At 40.6% G+C, this 19,716-nt stretch overlaps 2 protein-coding genes across 3 annotated transcripts in view; one reads left to right on the forward strand and one right to left on the reverse strand.

The window, feature by feature from the left end:
* The window catches only part of nkain4 (sodium/potassium transporting ATPase interacting 4), a 47,166-nt gene extending 32,828 nt beyond the window's left edge, over positions 1-14,338 (forward strand). Inside the window, exons 7-9 of one of the 2 annotated variants that reach the window (XM_063884789.1) lie at positions 2,415-2,475; positions 10,965-11,049; positions 11,941-14,338. In XM_063884789.1, coding sequence (XP_063740859.1) covers positions 2,415-2,475; positions 10,965-11,049; positions 11,941-11,950 — 156 coding nt within the window. In that variant the 3' untranslated portion in view covers positions 11,951-14,338. The remainder of the gene's footprint in view (positions 1-2,414; positions 2,476-10,964; positions 11,050-11,940) is intronic. The other variant, XM_063884796.1, reaches the window with a different exon arrangement.
* Positions 14,339-14,437: 99 nt separating this feature from the next.
* birc7 (baculoviral IAP repeat containing 7) lies at positions 14,438-19,508 on the reverse strand. The gene is made up of 8 exons (XM_063889292.1): positions 19,484-19,508; positions 17,559-18,152; positions 16,890-16,989; positions 16,635-16,716; positions 16,437-16,482; positions 15,511-15,720; positions 14,944-15,009; positions 14,438-14,771 (listed from the first exon to the last, which is right to left on the reverse strand). Exons 1-8 carry the CDS (start codon positions 19,491-19,493, stop codon positions 14,572-14,574), a joined length of 1,308 nt encoding a protein of 435 aa, XP_063745362.1. The 5' UTR covers positions 19,494-19,508; the 3' UTR covers positions 14,438-14,571.
* Between the last annotated feature and the right edge of the window lie 208 nt (positions 19,509-19,716).

Below are 19,716 nucleotides of genomic sequence, written 5' to 3' on the forward strand. Positions count from 1 at the left end.
AGCACACAACTCAAGATTGTAAATGTCGATCTTTCTCACCTACTTAAATACTCCTTGGTTTAGCATAAGGGTGGCACAAGACAGTCATATACCCAGATTATAATTAGCTATTAAACAACCAAGTCTCCCAACGTTTAATGACTTAGTCCGATGATTTCATTGTCGATCCTTAAGTACAGATGTTCCCGAATCTCATTGTGTTCTAGTTAGACATGTTGTTGTTGTCTCCCTGGCATTTTCACCCTTGGATGTTTGGTTTCTCCCAGTTTCAAGCCAGTTGCGATGAAAACATCATAAACCCGGTCACTTGCTCTCCTAGGTGCTCAGTCGTACATTATGCACGATAAAGACGGGGTTTATACACCGTTTAAATTGTATTTTCACTCTCTCACAGCTTCTATGGGTAATGTATTTATCTTTCATTTACTAATTAAATGATAATTTAAGAGTTACAGTGCTTATGTGAATGGAGTTTTAAAACATTTATGACAAGCCACACTGAAGCTGTAATGGCAGCTCACCTTACTAAAACAATTACTATTGGGTTTTCTATTCATTTCAGCAGCCATCTGTTTATATACTTCACAACAATTCCTTGCTTCTTTCAGTCTCAACCATCCTCTGCTGAAACATATTGGCTTTGACTCAATCCCATACCATATCACTGATCAGAGCCCCAAATCCAAACAGAACTGCAATCATGCATAGATATTAACGTCTACCAGCACACACTACCAAAAACAACAACACACACATACACAATAACGTTGAAAACTGGGTGTGCACCCTGCTGTTAACACCATCTTGTGTTTGACACTGGCTTTTTACATATGCTAATTCACCTCCATTTCACCGCCACTGTAATGGTAGGGGTGAGACCAGCAATTACATACTAGAGAGAGAAAACTGAGTGAGAAATAATCAGAGAGAGTTGTGTGTATTTTATCTAATCCACACAGAGGCAGACCAACTCCCTCTTCTACTAGACACCACACCTGCGTTTCATTCATAAATAAAACATTTAATCTACATCTGGAGGAACTTCAATCAAGCCCATATATAATACTCATGAATAACGGGAATAAACCCCAAATGAGATGAAATGAAAGTCCTGCAAACTGTACTTCATCTTTGTCCCTCTTATAAATACATAGGCTAAGTTAAGATATAGTTTGAATGAATGTTATATAAATAACCACCATCACAGACAATCAGTCCCCTCTTGGGTTTTGTGTTTGTGTACCCAGTGTGCGAGGAGGGCAGTGTGCCCGATGCTGTTTTAATTGGCATGGCAGAGTGCCAAGTGATGGATGGATGGCTGGGTGGAGAGAGAGTGTCTCTCGGTGTCTGTCTCTCACTGTGATGGTTTCTCAGACAGCCATCTGCTAGTTCCACAGGCTATTCTCAGCACTGCTTCCTCGCACGAGCCTCAACGTACAGTCATATGCACCCACTCAGCTTTTTTGCTTTTTGAAGTGTTTGTGGATATCTACTACTTTATGTACACTCGAGAAGTCCTGTTTTTGTAAGCCAACACTTGCTATTACACTATGAAGCTGTGAAAACAACATAGCCAAAAGGTAACATTTTAATATGTTCTGATGAAATTTCAGCAAACAGTTGTGAGACTCGTGCAGCTTTTGGATCTGTTTTTCATCTTAACAAACTCCTGAGTGATGTAGAAATGTATGGCTCTTGTATCTCTATGTACACTAGTTAGTCTTTAACTTTGTGTCTCTGTTGTGTGGTGCTTAGCAGATAGCATATGGCGGGTTTTCAAACCGTTTTTTTTTGCTGCCTGCTGTGGACAAATTAACACTGATAAAAGCAATGTGCCTGAACCAAAACAGCGACGGTGTGGGGCGTAAAAAACAAAACAATGAGCTAAAAGTTGCAATAAGGCTCTTGAGTCACGTGAAAATTCTCTGGGGGTCCCTCACTATAAACAACCACTTTCACATTACTCATAGTTATTGGATCCATTGTATACAGGTGTTGATTATGTAATTATGTTCTTGTTTAATTAACCTGCTTATTACTTTTAAAGATTATTCAGTCTGAAAACAATGAAGAATGTCCATCCCAGATATCCTGAATGTGTCTTATACATGTTGCATATGTCATGTTTTGTCTGACTAACAGTCCAAAACCAAAAGAGATTCATTTTATATTGACAATGTAAACATTTGAGATGCTGGGACCTGTAAAATAGTTTTCTTGTTACCCTTGAGGAAACCCTAACACACACAAAGCCACCATTTCTCAAGTTGAGGCTTCATCCTTTTTTTTTTTTTTCATTTTAGATGTTCTGTATCATCTTGTTGTCTTTCAAAGCAAACACACAGCTGTTTATCAACTGCACACTGTCAGCTCGGCGGAGTCTAACCCCTCTTTGTTTGCTTGTGTGTTCACAGCTCCTGGGCTTCGTGTACGCCTGTTATGTTGTCAGCGCTATCACCGAGGAGGAGGACAGCTGTGAGTTGCTTTACTCCACCCTAACACACACACACACACACACACACACACACACACACACACACACACACACACACACACACACACACACACACACACACACACACACATTCGTGAAACAGATCATTGCAACAATTAATGAATCGTCGCAGTACATTACATTTCATTTCAGCTGACGCCTTTATCCAAAGCGACTTACAATAACAATCAGACCTGCTTACACTGATGAGATGAAAACATCGCATTGGGGAGAACAGGGCTACATCTCCCTCACTTCCTATCCCACCCAACACTACCACCTCTTCAGGTCTCCCTCCTCTCCTCCCCCCGCCATCTGTACCCTCTCTCTCTCCCCCTTTCTCAAGAACGAAGCAGCCATGTGTTCCCTCTCCACACCTCCTTCAGCCCATTCTTTCCTTTCTCTTTCAACATATCCTGTCGTCGCCTCTTCTCTCCTCCTCCTCCTCGGTCTGTGTGGTCCTGGCTGTTGTTGTAGACCTCCTTTAATGTACTCTGGCTTTCACTTTTCTCACTTTCTTCTCTCTATGTGCCCCCTTGTTTGTCGCTCCAGCTGTCTGACGCCTTTCAGGGTAGCTGTTTTTTATACCGCCGGACTGCACCTCCCCCACTCTCTTGTTCATAAACACATCTTCCTTCCTTGTGCCTGTCTGTCTTGCAGCTAATCAAACATGAACATCCTTATTCTGAGGTTGCTCAGTGTTTTCAGTACTGTATTTCATGTCAGTGTCGGCGTTAGTTGGTCTGCATTAAACCTTTAAGATGGAGTCACATGAGGGCGGGAGTTGACTCTTATTCTTTCCCTGTCATGCTTAAGGTGTAAAGGGTGTGGGAAAAGACAACAGGGGGTCGTGAAGTTAGTCATAAGAGAAGGGGAAACCTTAGATAGACACTTGTGATAAATGACTCAGCTGCTGTGACCTCATAGGCAGCAGGTCAGGGGTCCTGCTGGAGGTTAGCCAATCAGAGGGCAGGAAACATTCGATCTAGGGGTTAGTTGCAGTCATAAATATCGGATTAGCACCGCAGTAACTCTCCAATACGCATAGCGATGTCCACATGCCTGAGAATCTGCCTTTAGACCCTTTTCATCAGTGCTTTGAAACCAAATGGATGAATGTATATGCTCTCTGTGAGGATTAGCTAAGATTAAATGGAGTTTCTCAGGCACATACTGTACGTGTTTGTTAGAATACTAACTATGAAGTCTCCTGAGCTGGGCTGTAATCATGTCAATCCCTTTTAAAAAGACACTCAAACTCCAATTTAGTTTGAACACAGCGTAATGCACAAAGCAGTACATGCACTAATTGTATCTTAAACAGCAGACTCTTGTAATTTGGGGGACTTGGGATGTGGTTTCTGTGTGTGTTCCTGTAGACGAGTGGTATGGAAGTTCTTTGGTGGTCACATACCAGAGATTCACTGGCTGTGAGTGGTTAGCATCACCACCCCCAGCTCTGGGCAGTACCACTTAATCACCAGTCACCCCTAAGTAATCCCTGGAGGGCAATACCATTTCAGCATGCGAGTCGAGGCAACTAAAATAAAAAAGACTTTCTCCATAATGACTTATCCTTTTGTCTTGTGCAACATTTGAGCTTTGCACTTCCAATGTCTGGAACAGATTGTGTTTGTTTAAACTGACAATCATTCACACTGAAGCAGAGATAAAAAAAATAACCAAACAGAAATAAGGAAACGTTGGGTTAAAATAAAAGCCTGGGGTGAGAACATGGTGGGAATTTTATTGGTTTTAATTATCTGTCGGTTTTTCTCTAATCCAGTCTGTGCTGGAGTAAATCTCTGCTACATTGCTTTCCAACTGCTAGCTCTTTGTTATTTATAATAAGCCCTTTGACTACATGCCCACACACATACACACACATTTGTCAGACACAGGTGCAAAGACACACACAGGAACCAGCTAAAGCGCTCTGCCGCTCTCATTTTCCCACTCTCATTTGATGTGTAGATTAAAGAAATGTTCTGCATTGAGCTCCCTGGCTGCCTCAGCACCTCTCCTCCTACTCAGAACTTTTCCGTCTCTTTACTTCTCCCTCGTAGGCTTTATCCCAGTTCTCGGTTTCTCCACAGTAAGTTGGAATTATCATGCATGAGAATCCAATTTTAGTGTGTTTTAGATATCTTTCGCTCTCTCCCTTTCCTCTCTGTCTCTTTCCACCATCTCTGGTATTTCGAGCTTTAATGAGGTGTGCTTGTAAAAAGTAAGAGGTCTCTGGTCCCTCGTTTTATCAACCTCATTAAGTGCTTGCTGGTCAATAACTTCCACAGTTGATTGCCCCTCACCAAGAGAAGAATGGTTGGATGAATGCTCAGGAGGGAAAGAAAGAGGGGAAAGAGAGAGGGAAAGACAGGAAGAGGTGTGTGGAGGGGAGCTGAGGGAGGTGTTTTCAGGAGTGAGCCAAGGAGGGGGAAAGGAGAAGGGGCAAAATGCAGGAATAAACAACACAAGACAAGATGAGCTTTTCATGAATAAGGAGATAAAACAGGAATTCTTCTCACACCAAGCACTCTCTCACTCTCTAGGGAGACAGGTGGGTTAGATTTGAGTGCTCAAGCTTGCGTAAAGAATAATGGAATAAAACACACACTCGTGCACACACACACTCTCGCAAGAAGCCAATATGACACCATGGGCAGAATGAAAAGCATCATATACCATCATCTCTATGTGTGTGTGCATTCCTGTTCGCTCCCCTATTTTAACTTCTCTCTGTGCTTATGTGTAGTTATATATATATATACAGCGTGCATTTGTGTGTGTGTTTAGCTGACTGTGCGTGACTGACTTATTGTTGCTGTGTGGGTCTGTTGTGTATTTGTGTGTGTGAATTTGTTACACAGAGTTATCGTGGTGAGCAGACACACCGACAGAGGGAGTGGTGGGGAAAATCCTCTTTGTAAAGTAGGTCATGGAGTTAGAAGCCTAGCGTCGGGATAAGCTTGCTTTAGCATGTCTGCTAATTATGCGGCCGCCCTCTGTGCTGAGTCACATCCCCAGAAAATCCTCCGGAGCAGACAGACACACCAGAGGGTGCATGGATGTTTTGGTGGCAGCTTATCCTCAGGTTGTAAAAAGAGTGAAAAGGTCAAAGAATTAATAAAAAGTCCAACCCTGTTTTATTTTAACACCTTTAAAACATATATTAAAAGAGCCCGGTTAAAACATTATGTTAAACAAAAAATAACCTAAAATCATGAATAGCTTGTTTTTTGACCAGCCACAATGTAAAAAGCACAGGGATAAATAACTAAATAAGTGATTGCTGTACCGCATTTCAAAGTTTAGGTTTTAGGGTCCTCGTATTGTGCCTGTTGGCTAGCTCACACTGTCTCACACAGACATGACTTCGTAAGACATATGAGTGGGACTATGGCAAGTCAAAATGTCTGGTGATAAATTATCCATAGCTGTATTCAAATACCGTTTCTTTAATACCTCGGCTAAAAGGGATTCACAGACTTTTAAATAAAAGATGAGAAATAGAACCATATGATTCCCAACTTGCTAAATAATAAACAACCAAACTAGTTTACTTACTAACAGTAAACAAATCAAATTGGCCTTCCTGCAGCTTTCAGCATAAAATACAACGCATTGCTTTTTGAATTAAAAGACAATGAAAAGAAACAATTGAATTGAATTCAAAAGGCGTCAATTCTAAAAAACTGCTGGTCACATTTGAAACTGCAGGTTTTTTAGAGATATTCTTGAAAAAAATGTGTAATATTTCACAATATATGTCATATAATTGTATTGTGCTGGTTGACATGGTTTTGAAATAAAACATTGTTTAAAAGTCCTGATTAGGGCTTACACACACACTGGGCTTGATCGACACTATCAGTGTTGTGGCACTTGTTAGTACACAGAGCTTGTTCCAATCTGGGAGATGTAATTGAAAACACCTGCTTTGGTGTACAGAGCCTTTAATCTGCATTTTGGTTGGCTAGAGTTTAAAGTATAGCTAACACAAAGTGTCCAGCTGTCCTTGTTGTGTTTCAATATTGAGATTTACTCTGGGTAACAATATGTTTGACCTTGTATGTACTGTTTTGTTTTCACCACTATGTCCAATTATTTTGGGAGTGTATTTTCAGTTATGAAACAGCATAGTTATAAACACATTTAAGTCTGCTTGTCTTTATAAATATTGAATCAAGGTCTATACTGTAGTAATGGGCATGATGACTGGATAAGTGCATGCTTGGAGATGCATTTTTAGAATAGAGTGAAAGCGTGTTGGACATTGTAACAAAAAGGAAGTTGGCTGTTGCAATGACCAACGCACAAATAATGAGGGTTTAACAAACACACCTGTCACTAAAGATGCAAAAACAATAAACAGAGCCAGTATTTTTTGTAGTTGTGTTATTAAGGTTCTGATCCAAGCCTAATTAAAAAAAATAAAACAAGACTCTCCTGGTCTATTGTTGCCTGAAATCTTTCTCCTCTTTGCATGGATGATAAACTTTAAATACACTCTCACTCAAACATACTGGGAGTCATCATCTGCAAAATCACAAAGCATAACACTCTAAACTGGTCTAAGTAAATGAGTAGCCTGGATAGCCGTTTTGGCTGTGTAATGGTGTGTGAGGACAGAAATGTAGTACTGCAGAGTTGAGCCAACTATAAGGAGCGCCTTTAAATATTGGAGAGAGAGAGAGAGAGAGAGAGAGAGCGAGAGAGAGAGAGAGCATTTACAGAAAATCAGGCAGTCCGGCTCGTCCGCTTATACATTTGGGTGTGGTATTCTGGAAAAAACGGGTAAGAAGTGAGTCAGTGAGATAATACAGTAAACTTCCGTTCCTCTCACTGCCATGGGTAGCATTGATAATGTGTTTCCTTCACAAAGCTCCAGCACAAGGCACAGTCCCTCTGTCTTTTTGTGTCTATCCGCTGTAAAATGAAAGAAGATGCCGTAAAGTGCTTTTGGAAATGCCGAGATCATAAGAACACTTTGACCCGAAAACATTAACTGTCTGATATAAAGTGTACTTGGGCTAAACTGGGAGGTCAAAGTTCCAAACATAAAGTAACACAAAATGGCCGTATACAACCCAACACTGCTGAACAACCCTGCGGGCAATCGCCTCATCGGCCGCTTTGGTGTGAATTCAGCCTGAGAGAGGCTTTTAACTCACCTCTGCCAGCGTTGCAGACAAGCCTTGAACTATCTGTCTGCCCTTTATCTCTGTCCATGTCTCTCCTTGTTTTTCTCTCTGTATCTAACATGCTGCACTTTTATCCTCACCAACCCTGTTTTTCCTTTTTGGTCTTTTTCCCTTTATATCGGTGCCTGTGTTTCGTTTCACGGTCAGCTCGCCAGCCCTTCAAACCCACACTCACTTTGGGAGATGCCAAATTCTCCTGTATTCCACGGCTCAGTACAGATCCCCTGATTTCAACCACTTGACCTGAAACATAATCGCATTACATAACTCCATGCTTGTGTAGGGGCACATCATACAGTACCTTTACTGTTGACCTACATACCTTATATATCGTGTGTGTATTCACACAATTAAAAATCAGCTAGCTCCCTCTGCATGGAAAAAACAGAGCTTGCCCCTCTGATCGTATAACAGGATGACATGCACTCATTGGCTGCCAATAACTGTTTCCATGGCCATTATCCATACCAGAGGGGCAATTCAAATACACGTTTCAACATGGAAAGTTTTGTTTTTTAATGGTGTTTTCTGATAATGTTTTAAAACTTCCATCCACAAGTGTTTGAACCACCCATCGACAACGATGAACAGTCTATATGCAGTTTTCAACTATTTTATCTAAGCAGGGATTTTTGCTGAGAGCAAGCATGAAGAAGGCTCAGTTTTGCCTCTTGAGGACAAATACAGATTTTTAGACCTCCATGGTTGAGAGAGCTGCTTCGAAGATACCCCTGAACGTCAGAGCTGGACGAATGTGTGTAATAATTAAAGGGGTAAAGATTCTACGGCAATTTTCAGACTGACGTACACTATAGAGTATGTAAGACGGATGGTGCACAGGGTTATATATCAGGCTTTCAACAAGGGGCAAAAACTAACGATTTGACAGATTTGATATCTATTAGAGCAAGAGCAAGTATAGTGGCACTTAAAGGCACCTGTTGAGGCTCAGATTCTTAGCCATCATGTTTATTCAGGGGGAAATTGACTGGGAGCATTAAGCTCCATTACAGCAATGCACCAAATTCTCATTTATATGACTGGAAAGATATACAATATATGATAGCATGCACAGTAAAAAATAAAGTGATGAAAAATCTAACCAGCTGACATATCTGGGAAGATGCAGCACTAAAAACATTAGCATAACGACAACAACAAATCAGTCTGCCAAGAAGAAAGGCAATAAAAACAATGAAATGTTCAAATGTCAGATAAAACCAATGAATAACAACTCTGTCTGCAAATTATCCAAAGCAAGAACCCAGTGCATATCATCTAGCATACACATACATACCTCTCAAATTGTAATGCCTCTTAAATTGAAGGATGGTAGATAGGTGGTGATATCCGATGCTAAGTATACCATTATTCCTGTGAATGCTGCACAAGACACATGGCAACATTATGGCTTTTAAATGTAAAGGTATCCTGTCATGTGCAGTTTGATCGGTTTGTGTTGTTAGTCATTACAATTCATCCTCTAGAGACATTGCATTTTTATCCCACTTTTACAGCAATGCCTCCAAAATTTTCCTTGATATTTCACTCTGAACCCAAGAACTAGCTGCTGTGTCTAGAAATGGCTACCATCATTATCATCTAGCTGTATTCCTCAGCACAGCTTATCGTGGCAGGGAATGGGTCCCCACCTGCTTCTAATGAGAAAATCACTGGCATAGAAAAGAGAAGGGAACAGGTCTGTGTGTGTGGTGTGCAGATGAAACTGAGAATCCCAGGAAACCAGGGCAGGGTCAAAGGAAAGGGACAGCGCCCCCCCCCACAGTACCCTGTGCCAATCTGCACTCATCCTGCCGACCTATCAGTATTCAGCAGACCACCCTGCCTCCTCATATCAGGATTGAACTGATCTGGCCTTACAGTTTCCATAGCTGGCCTGTGACCCTCCCATATAGATGTTGGTTCCCAGAAAAAAACAGATCTGCCTTTTTTTTTTTTTTTTTCTGCTCAAACCGTTTCCCTACATGAAACGGGTTGCACAGCCTTCTTGATTTTTTTGTGATAACTACTGTGGTGAAAACTAAAGTTTGAATCATTGTTTTCAAATCTCACGGGATAAGGGCACGGTGAAGACTAAACTCGAGCTTAAATCACAGAGCATCCCTCACCATCTGCTTAACAGCCTCTTCCTGCAGTACAAGTACACCGTTTTGACAGATTAGGAGGTAATGTGACATAGGCCTATCGTCAAAGAGAAAAAAAACATTGAATTTGTATTAAAGAAAATAGGCAAGGTAAACAATGTTCGATTTAAAGTCAAATAATATCAAAATCCATCCAAATCAGTCATTTCAAACTAATGACCTGCAGTTGCTATGTTCACTATTTTTGATTAAATGTACAGTTTATCGGTTGCTCTGTACTGTTATTGTTATGCATTGTATATTAAAGGAAATATCCATGAAATATGTCCATAAGTAAGGGGTCTTCAGTAACTTAGTTAAGAAAAAAGGTTGGAAACCACTGCTCTGAAAATAGGATCTGCTATTTGTTTGTTGTCTTTTTTCCACTGAATCAGTTTCAATCTCAGTTTCTCCTCTCCTTCCCCACATGGTGTCCACTGCTCCTGGACATTCTGGCATCTTTCACATGTGCTCCTCCAACGTAATCTCTTTGGCCCCCTGTCAGTCAGATCGACAAGCGTGACGCACCCCGTCCTCCCCTCTCTTTCTCCCCTCTCTCCCCTCTCTCAGCCTTTGTGTCCCCTCAAGAGCCGCTAGCCTTTTCCTTCATCTCAAAAATATCTCTCTGCATCTGTGCAAAAATACACTGCACTCTGGTTACCAGCATGTCCCTGTCTTTCTCCCAAATGACATAACACTGGTGTGCTCATCTGCACATGGCCTAAAGTCTGAACTCCTAAGTGAGAAAATAAACAGAAAGGCTTGAGCGTTGGGTCGCTGGCTGAAGGTCACCTCTGTTTCTGAGCGATAAAAAGGCTTTGGCTACTTTGACAGCTGGCCAGCTTTTACCTGTTCCCGAGCTTCGTCATAGGCCCAGGCAGACGCACAGATTAAAAAAGTTATTTAAAACTAAAAAAAGACTTGTACTGCTCTTGGCAAGCTGCCTGCCTTTCAACATCCCTACATTACAGCTGTTCCCACTGCATCTCATTTCATTTCTCACTCAGCTGTGTGCTTTTATCATTTTTTCATCATGCCTGTCTTTTTATTTGTCAGTGTCTTTTTTTGTTATCATCTGTCTTTTGATTTACTCCATAATTTATATGTTTAATCCTTTGTTTTCAGTTGATTTTATTGGTGGATTTGACCCATTCCCACTCTACCATGTCAATGAGAAACCATCTCATCTCCTCTTAAAGCCAATGTACCTGTAAGTATGTCATGCCACCATATGTGTGTGTCTCTGGTTTTAAAATGTGCCTGTAAGAGGGGACGTGTGAATATTAACATTATCCGTTGCCTTTTGGAGCCACATACAATTTGGGTGTTACCTATTTGTTGCCTGCTTGTTATTTATTCCTCTTCAAGTTTACATCCCCAAAAACTGTCATTAATCAGAACAACTAATTTCAACTCAAGGCCAGCTCTCTCTCTTGTTCCAGAGCTCTGTTAATGTTTGATCAGGATTCAGGAGTTTAAAACACAACACTGACTAGCACTGATGGCTCTGGAGCTGTCAGGGGCGTAAATGTCTTTCTGAAACATGCTACATCCTGTCAGAAGGCTGTTGGAAATATGAAGGCCTCACATGACACCATTGTGTGTTTGTGTGTGTGTGTGTGTGTGTGTGTGTGTGTTTGAAGCACGTGTGACACCACACCGCAGGCTGTAACTGGAAAAAAGCATATGGAGAAAAACACACAAAAAGCTGTCAAAAATTGGATTTCGCAATTAAGTTATGCAAAGAACTTAATAACAATAAGTCTGGGAAGTCATGTAATAATTCTCTTCCCACATGACATGAATATTTTATTAGCTTCTTGACAGTTTAATCAGCTCCGTCTGTAATGGGAGAGAGGACGTTTTCTTCTCCCCCAATCTACTGGGAGGTATATCCAGGATGTGTGTGTGTGTGTGTGTGTGTGTGTGTGTGTGTGTGTGTGTGTGTGTGTGTGTGTGTGTGTGTGTGTGTGTGTGTGTGTGTGTGTGTGTGTGTGTGTGTGTGTGTGTGTGTGTGTGTGTGTGTGTGTGTGTGTGTGTGTGTGTGTGTCCAAACACCCGCTTATTTCTTATTTTTTTCCCATGTTTCTGTTCCCTGCAGGTCTCCGTAAATAAGAGAGCGTCCAGCGGGGAGGTGACACAGCAAATTCCCACGGAGACAAAATGGCTGTTGTGACACAAACATCCCAGTTCACTCGGTCAAACCAGACATTCCTCCCCTTTCTTCATTTTGGTTCTTAAAACATGTTATTTACTGGTCTACTGCCCAGAAAAACCAACAATTCTCAGCGAGGCTCTATTGTTTTCCAGGGATGGATGGCGGGTTACGGGAAAGGAGGGATTTCACTGAAACAAAGCCTCATATTTTGTAATTTTGGGAAGTATCAATCATATTCTGTGTGCTGAGTTCTCTGCTGAGGTTCTGTGACCTTCCTATAGTGGTCTAATACTCCCCAAGACTGTATAGAGCATATAAATACATTATGTGTGTAATCAGAGACTGTCCAGAATTCCCATACTGTGGTAGTGTGTCTTAGAGGACTCAGTGATTTAGCATGTTACTGCTGGTTTGGCTCAGATCTTGGCCGGAGGGCTGAATTACAGTGGAGCCCATGGAATGAGCCATTGTGCCCTGCCTGTTTACTTTAGGCCAGGATCTGTGTGCATAAATACACAAGCAAAGCAGGAAGAGGCAGGGGAGTGCAGAGGTAGAGGGAGGGAAGGGAACAAAAGCACCAAGCCTACTGGGTCATCTGTCAAAAATAGAAAATGTAAATAATGAAACAAGACAGGGGGAAGATTTGGGGGATTTAGAGTTTGAAATGTGAACTGTCATGAATGCAAAAGAGCGTTAGCATTTAAGATATATTCAAACACAAGGAAGGGCATGTGAGTCTTACTTTTATTTCTGGAGTCTTACTGTTGTGACTGTTTTCACCAACAGACAGGTGTTAAAAGAAAGCTTTGTTTTCACTTTGCTTCTTCTCTATCTATCGCCACTTCCGGCGGCTGACAGACAGTCAAGAAAAGGTAACACAACATATTTTAACTTTAAGGAAACAATAGAAATGCTTTTACTTCTCATATTGCATAATAGAATGATGATTTGAATGGGTATGGCCTGTTAGTTGAACAGTGATGATTCTCAATGGTGATAGCACATTTGTGATTGTTTTATAGCATGTTTTTTACAGGGTTTGTATTGTAAGTATGTGTATAACATATTAAGTAATGACAAAATAGCAAAACTGATGTCTTAAACTGGCTTTATATACGCTGGTTAAATAGCAACTGGAAGATTCTGCTGAGTAGTTTCCTACTCATGTTAATTTTATTCTGACCAAGCTATGTAACACATTTATATTTAGGCAAATGTGGGTCATAACTACTATACTTATTGGTAGCACTTTTTGTTGTTAATAGCAGATCTTTTGGAAGAAATGTTGGATCCCTGTTGCCTTACTGGCTGTGTGAATCACTACTGCTCTCTGCTGTTCAAAGAGGTCATGTGCAAGTTGCAAGGCTGCTGCGTTTCTGCTACAGGGTCCAAAAATCTACATGTTTTGTCTTGGGAATTATCATTTTTTGTCTGCAGATTACAGTTCATTTTACAATAGTATTTTATAAAAATGTTTGTAATTGTCATATCGGAGGAGGTGATTCTCGACCCTACTTGTTTTAGTGTTACACTTTTTCTTTACATTCAGGTCAAGATCATTTGTTGCCTACCACATTAAAATGCAAAACCTTTTTGTCAGATTTCAATTTTTCTTGGTGCTATGTTTGAAATGTTTTGTCTTAGCATTTTGGGGGGGAAGCAAAAGATTTCTGAACAAAGGAGTTCATTCTGTTGTCAGTGTTTTTTTTTTTTTGTCAGCACCTAAAAATATCTTGCTATGTTTCAAATTCCTCTGTCATATTAGATGTGTTTCACTGCCAGATGACAGTCCACAAACTGTTGTGATTCTTAAAAAATCATCTTACCTCTTCTGCCAGCTAATTTCAGACTGATGAGTGGCCTAACTTGATTTGATTGGTCACCCTTCTATTGGCAAGATGCAATAATTCATGTCTGGTATATGTCTTTAAGGTTTACACCCCCCTGGTAGGCTGGTGGTGTGTGGGTTAGTGAAAACACAAAGCACCTCATATTGTAACATAATCAGTATTAGTAGTACATGCTACTATGTAAAAACTAGTCTTCCTCTCAGTGCAATACAGCCTCTTCCTAAACCCTGGTGACTGGAATTAGTTGAAACCTGGTATGGGTTTGTGTGTATGTACTAGTCTCCACTGAAAACGTTTCCACCTGTTTGTAGATAATTCTTTTTCTTTGTATATGAAGTGGAAAGATCTTTTTTTGTTTCTCTCTTCTATTTTGTGTCCTGTGATGCCACACCCCATGTGACCTGATTGTGTAATCCTATTTATCCAGAACTGTGCTTTGTGCTCATGTAAATAGGTGTTTGTTAATAAAAGAATGTGCTCTTTTAAGGATATTGTGTGTCATTCAGTAGATGTGTTGTGCATTTCAAACGTGCCCTCTTACTGTAAATAATAACACAAACACATATACTCATATTGAACAGCTTTAAATGTTTATTATAGAAAACAATCTGCAAACTCTGACAAGCAACTGGAAATAATCCTTTTTTATCAGTAGTAGGTCAAATTAATACACATTTCGACCACTCGTGCAACACCTGTGAAACAGCATTTTATCACTACAGCGTTAGGACATGAAAGCACGAACGCTGCCTCTAATCACAGCTCTGCAGATTGGGCAGTGACGCAAGCTGGTAGCGCAATCCCCGCACACCACCAAATGACCACAGGGGATGAAGACGATGGACACCAGTTTGTCCATGCACACTTTACAGGTCCGCTCCTCCTGCAGTTGCCTCAGCAGCTCCTCGGGGCTTGGGTCCTTTACTGTTAGAGAAACCATAAAACAGATAGTCAGATGAGCTTTACATTACACACATACTACTCACAAGCCAGGTGTTGCATCTGCAGAGCAATCATGTGGCAGCAATGTATTGAAAAGTGTTAAAAGTTCCGAATTTTCCTGCAAATCATACAGCCTTAGACATTGACCTCTGACCTTGCTCTCTGACGCGTGTTTGTGTCCTAACAATTCCAGCACTGGACCCCTGCACAGTTTCTGTCTCTGAAGGACAAAAATGTGAAAGAGAAAACAGTCCATGGTCACATTGATGTTTACGTCATGTTATTGCTTATATAAAACTAGTCAAAAAGCTAATTGGCAGATTGTATTTGAAGGTGACAGTGCTCCCACATGTATTAAGATCCTTTATTTGGATAAAAGTAACAATATATCATTGTAAAAATACTTAAGCATAAGCTACAGTCTTGCAATAAGAAAAGCATCATTAAGAAAAAAGTATCAAAAGGAAATCCAACTACTTAAGACTCATGACAACAGCCTTAACCAAAAAGTTATCTGGTTAGGGATCAGAAGCCACAAAACCACGGGTTTAATGTTTAACAATGTTCTCTATTTTAGGTCATGTTAAATATATTTAATTAACAAATGAATGTACAAGTAAAATAAAGTTGCATAAAATGGAAATACTCAAGTAAAGTACCACAGATATACTTAACTACCATACTTGAGTATATGTGCTTGTGTCTTTCCACTGACTGTTACCTCTGCTCTGTTGTCCCCTCTGTCTGTCCTCCTGCTCTGCCTGCAGTACGTCAGTGACCAGGTCAGACACAGAGGTGTAGTGCTGACCTGACAAAAGGTACTTGGTCTGCACCAAACTCTCCACCAAGCTGGCTTCAAAGCCCATCTGCAGCACAGTCTGCACCACAGGAGAGAGCATGGCAGAGGACGCTCCAAGACCCCCGACCACATCTGGGACATGAGAGGGGGGAAAGAGGTGAGGAAGACACAAGCAGTGACCAGCTACAGAGGAAAAAACATCTACATATCCACTCCATGTTTCATTAACTCTAGGGACATTTGCAAGGGGCAATAAAAAATCTAATGACAAGTTGTGCATCTACTTGTACTTTAACAACATACCTTTTAATACGTTTGGACACATGCTGTAATAGATCACAATTGTCATCCTGCATTGAATGGAATAATTATCTTGTAATGCCTGTCCTGCAACCACAGGCTACAGATAGTTTCCATATACTGCAATCATATAGCAAACATCAGCTGCAGTTATTTCATTTGCAGCAGCCTCTCAAAGAAAAGTAATGGACCAACTTTATTTCAAAGGGTGAGAGTCTAATTAAAGATTTTAAGTAGTGCTGTGGTGTATGTATGCTTTGTCAACCTTCTTTGATCAACCTTGTGCCAGGATAATTGAATCAACTAGTAGCAGCATTTATTTTTTCTGCTTGCACAACCTGCAATGCTCCTATCAATGTTTACTCTATACTCTTTTGTGTGAACAAGCAATAGTTGATGTTGAGACTTTGATTCTTTGCACCACTGGCTGCACAAAGATAATTATAGGCATCAAAGCTCCATTCTTGTTATCCAGGTCTGCTTGGTGGGAATATAAATTATTGGTAAATACCAAGCACTCCCTGCTTTTTTTATGTCATATGACTTACCATTTCTGGATCCAATATCTCTGCCTGTGGGAGTCTGTGATCCAACCTAGAAAAGTGACCATGTTTTTTTTTTTGTTCATTAGTGATTGACAGTCAAAGTCAGGAATGACAAAAAAAATGACATTTATCAATGTGTGTTTATAATGTCTGCTCTACCAGACTTTATTCTGAACAGATAGGAGGGACGAAAGCTCTCACCACAGTCTCACCCAGATGGAAATGAGCATCCTGTATGTTGCTGATATACTCCCGCCCTCTTGCCTGGATTAAAAACTCACATCTGAGAAATATAAAAATGCTGTTTTATAATCTGCTAAAGCATAAATGCAGAACACAAAACCAAACCGTGAAACTGTGCGTTTATATTGAGAAAACATTTTCATTTGCCAGTGCAAAGATTGGAAAGTAATGCATTGAACTGATGTTTTTATCTGTTATAAATCCTTCTGTTACCGTGGGAACCACTTGGCATGCTCCTGCCAGGGGTCGTCTCCTGCCTCCCAGTTCCTCAGCCCTCCATCACAGTAGAAGCATTTCACATTGTCCCCGTGGCCTGTTAGGGTAAACAGCATTGCAGTGAGAGGAGTGTAATGGCACTACCTATACAATTTAACACAGACCATCTCTTTACACTCCTTTAGTCTAAAATTAACAAGAAAATGGCTATATACTTCAGATTGTTAAAGGAAGCAATGTCTTTCAAAAAATGAAACCTATAATGTGACAATAAAGGGGAATTATCTCCTCTTTGACAGTTGCAAAATAAACAATATGAGCTTCACAAAAGCACAATTCATTTTAGGGTTTCTCTATTTTATTGTATTATTTTTGGAAGGGTTTTCACAATATTGTGCCCACTCTATGTGTGGCCTGAAGCTGTGGAAGCCATACTTCTTTAGTAGCCCCAGCTCTGTCCAGCTTGTTCTGTCCACAACATCATGACTCAGCAGGACAATTGTATCATGAACTCTCTCACAAAGAGAGGTCGCTCTAGCAGTGACTAGGACAACGCTGAATCTTTCACTCAAATGTTCTCATGGACACTCAAATGTTGGTAAATGTTAAGACATTAAAGAAGTATGATATACTTTTATTTAAGGTGAAAGTGAAACAATAGTGTACCTGTGTAGAAGAACCCTGCTCTGGCAAGAATATCTGGCTGGACTGAAGCATCTGTGGGCCAGTTGTGGAAAGTAGTGTGCCGGGAATCCTCCGCCTCCATCTCTGGGTACACCGCCTGTCCAGCTGTGCCCTGTTCATCGATAGTCATCCTCTGGAGTTGGCTCAAAAGTTGGCCATCCACGGAGTCAGAGGATCCGAGTTGGAGAGCAATATTCCCCACAGATCGACCCAGTATGAAACTGCAAGTGGGGAAATGCCTGTTGTGCTCTTCGGCCGGGCAGTCCCCATGTACCCAACATCTTAAAATCCCTCCACAGCAGAAACATTGGACTTTATCTCCGGGGCCTATAAAGAAAAAGCCCGCCTTGGCCAGCTCTCCAGATGTGACAGGCGCATCTGCTGGCCAGTTCTGAAAAGTTCGAAGTCTCTCCCCTTCTCTCCGCATCTGAGGCTCCTCCAGGATGTGCAGTGTAGTACTCCTGTCACCCGTCATTCTGTTGCATGTAGGTTTCACTTTCTCTTCTTGTCCTGTGCCAGTCATTCCTATTGCGGTCCATAGTGGTGCCTGCACTGAAGGTGGGTGTAGCACAACAGCTGAAATAATATGATCAGCTGCGGGGGCCTGCACAGCGGCCTACAGGAGACTGCTTTCCAGAAAAGCCACTAAATGCCAGAATGTATGCTCATTGACCCTTGAATAGATGAAAGCGTGAACATGCCATGGGGCTCCGCCTCGTAGGAAAAAAAGATGTTAAGCATTTCAGAAGAATACTATAGCCTTACAACTAACATGAATATTAAAAGGGATGTTACTATGCTTTTATTTAAAATGATATTAAGCACAAGGTGTTATTTTAGAGCCTACAACTCAATGACAGAAACCTATAACTTTTACAACTGAATCACAAATTTGCTGGTTGTCCTGTTTATTCTTAGGTGTTGAATATTATTGTCTACAATGGATCGTTGGTTGTGTCCTCAATGACCTACAGGAAGTAGACATCCTTTGCTCCTGAGTTTGTATGAATAAGTGAGGATTAAGGTGTTAAGTAGTTAAACAGATAAAATAATAAGCTGTGTGGTCATACTTGTTTCTCAATCTACATAACCATACAGGGTTTGGTTGCACCCATTTAACAATTTTTTGTGATTTGTTGTCATGTAGAAAGCTTTTTAGAAGACATGCAAAATAACGTTTTAAGTCTATATTGAATACTGTTGGCAAAATATTTTTGCATTTTTAGGATAGCACTTGAAATAGCCAGATATGAGTAAAAACAAAACACAAGATGGGGAATTATCTGCTTTAATACTGTCAATATTATGAATCGAAAATTCAGGAAATGAGTACCTGTAAACATTAGGTTTGACCTTTGGCAGAGTTTAAAGGGATGGTGGGTTCATCTTTGCTGCCTCCTAGTGGTAACAGAAAGTAATAACTACAGTCATTTAATGAGAGCTAGAACCAAATGAGTTCACGATACACTACTAGACATGACGAAAAAATAACATGACAAAAGAGTTATCAGTTAGAAGATTCAACCCTGTAAGTAGGATACTAAATCGAAATGTCCAGTATAAATACTAGAATGTAGCCTGGGTTGTTATGCATGAATTTCTTCTGTCTCTGTTGCGTCACTTGCCAAAAAGCAAAGAATGTGCTTTGGTTTTAGGGGCACATTAAGAGGAACCACCACTACAGGCAAAGTACTGCAACGGTCAAAATACATAAATAAATTGTAAATTATACAAAAATGAACCAGATACTTTGAAATAGCAAACTATAAGAAGTATGTATGCACAATATGACAGTTTGATGAAGGATTTGAATAAGATCATATGTGTGCCAATGTTCAAAAGGGAGGAAATGTATTTGAGTGCTACCACATCTTGCAATGCTTAAGTTTACTTTGTCCTTTTCCTACCTTGTGTCATTTTACATTCCAGTAAGTCTCACATGAGCACTGTGCTGGGTTAAAACGCATCAGCTTTAGAGGCCCTGTAGAAAAAAAACAAAGTCTGATGATAGTACCCCAGGCGTCATTGCACCCACAGAGATTGCAGAAAAGACCACGAATATCAGTATTAAGTAAAGAAAAACCATTCTAATTTACTAGTCATGTTTGTCTGCAGGGTTTATTTTCATTATTTCTGTATT

Source organism: Eleginops maclovinus, chromosome 1 (genome assembly GCF_036324505.1).
Source record: "Eleginops maclovinus isolate JMC-PN-2008 ecotype Puerto Natales chromosome 1, JC_Emac_rtc_rv5, whole genome shotgun sequence".
NCBI lineage: Eukaryota > Metazoa > Chordata > Actinopteri > Perciformes > Eleginopidae > Eleginops > Eleginops maclovinus.

Bases quoted from the DNA above. Each gene is read 5' to 3' on its own strand.
- birc7 (XM_063889292.1), bottom strand. The intron at 15,721-16,436 runs GTAAGTCATATG...CTCATGTCCCAG, and splicing joins AGATATTGGATCCAGAAATG to ATGTGGTCGGGGGTCTTGGA. The intron at 14,772-14,943 runs GTCAGAGGTCAA...TTTCTCTAACAG, and splicing joins AACACGCGTCAGAGAGCAAG to TAAAGGACCCAAGCCCCGAG.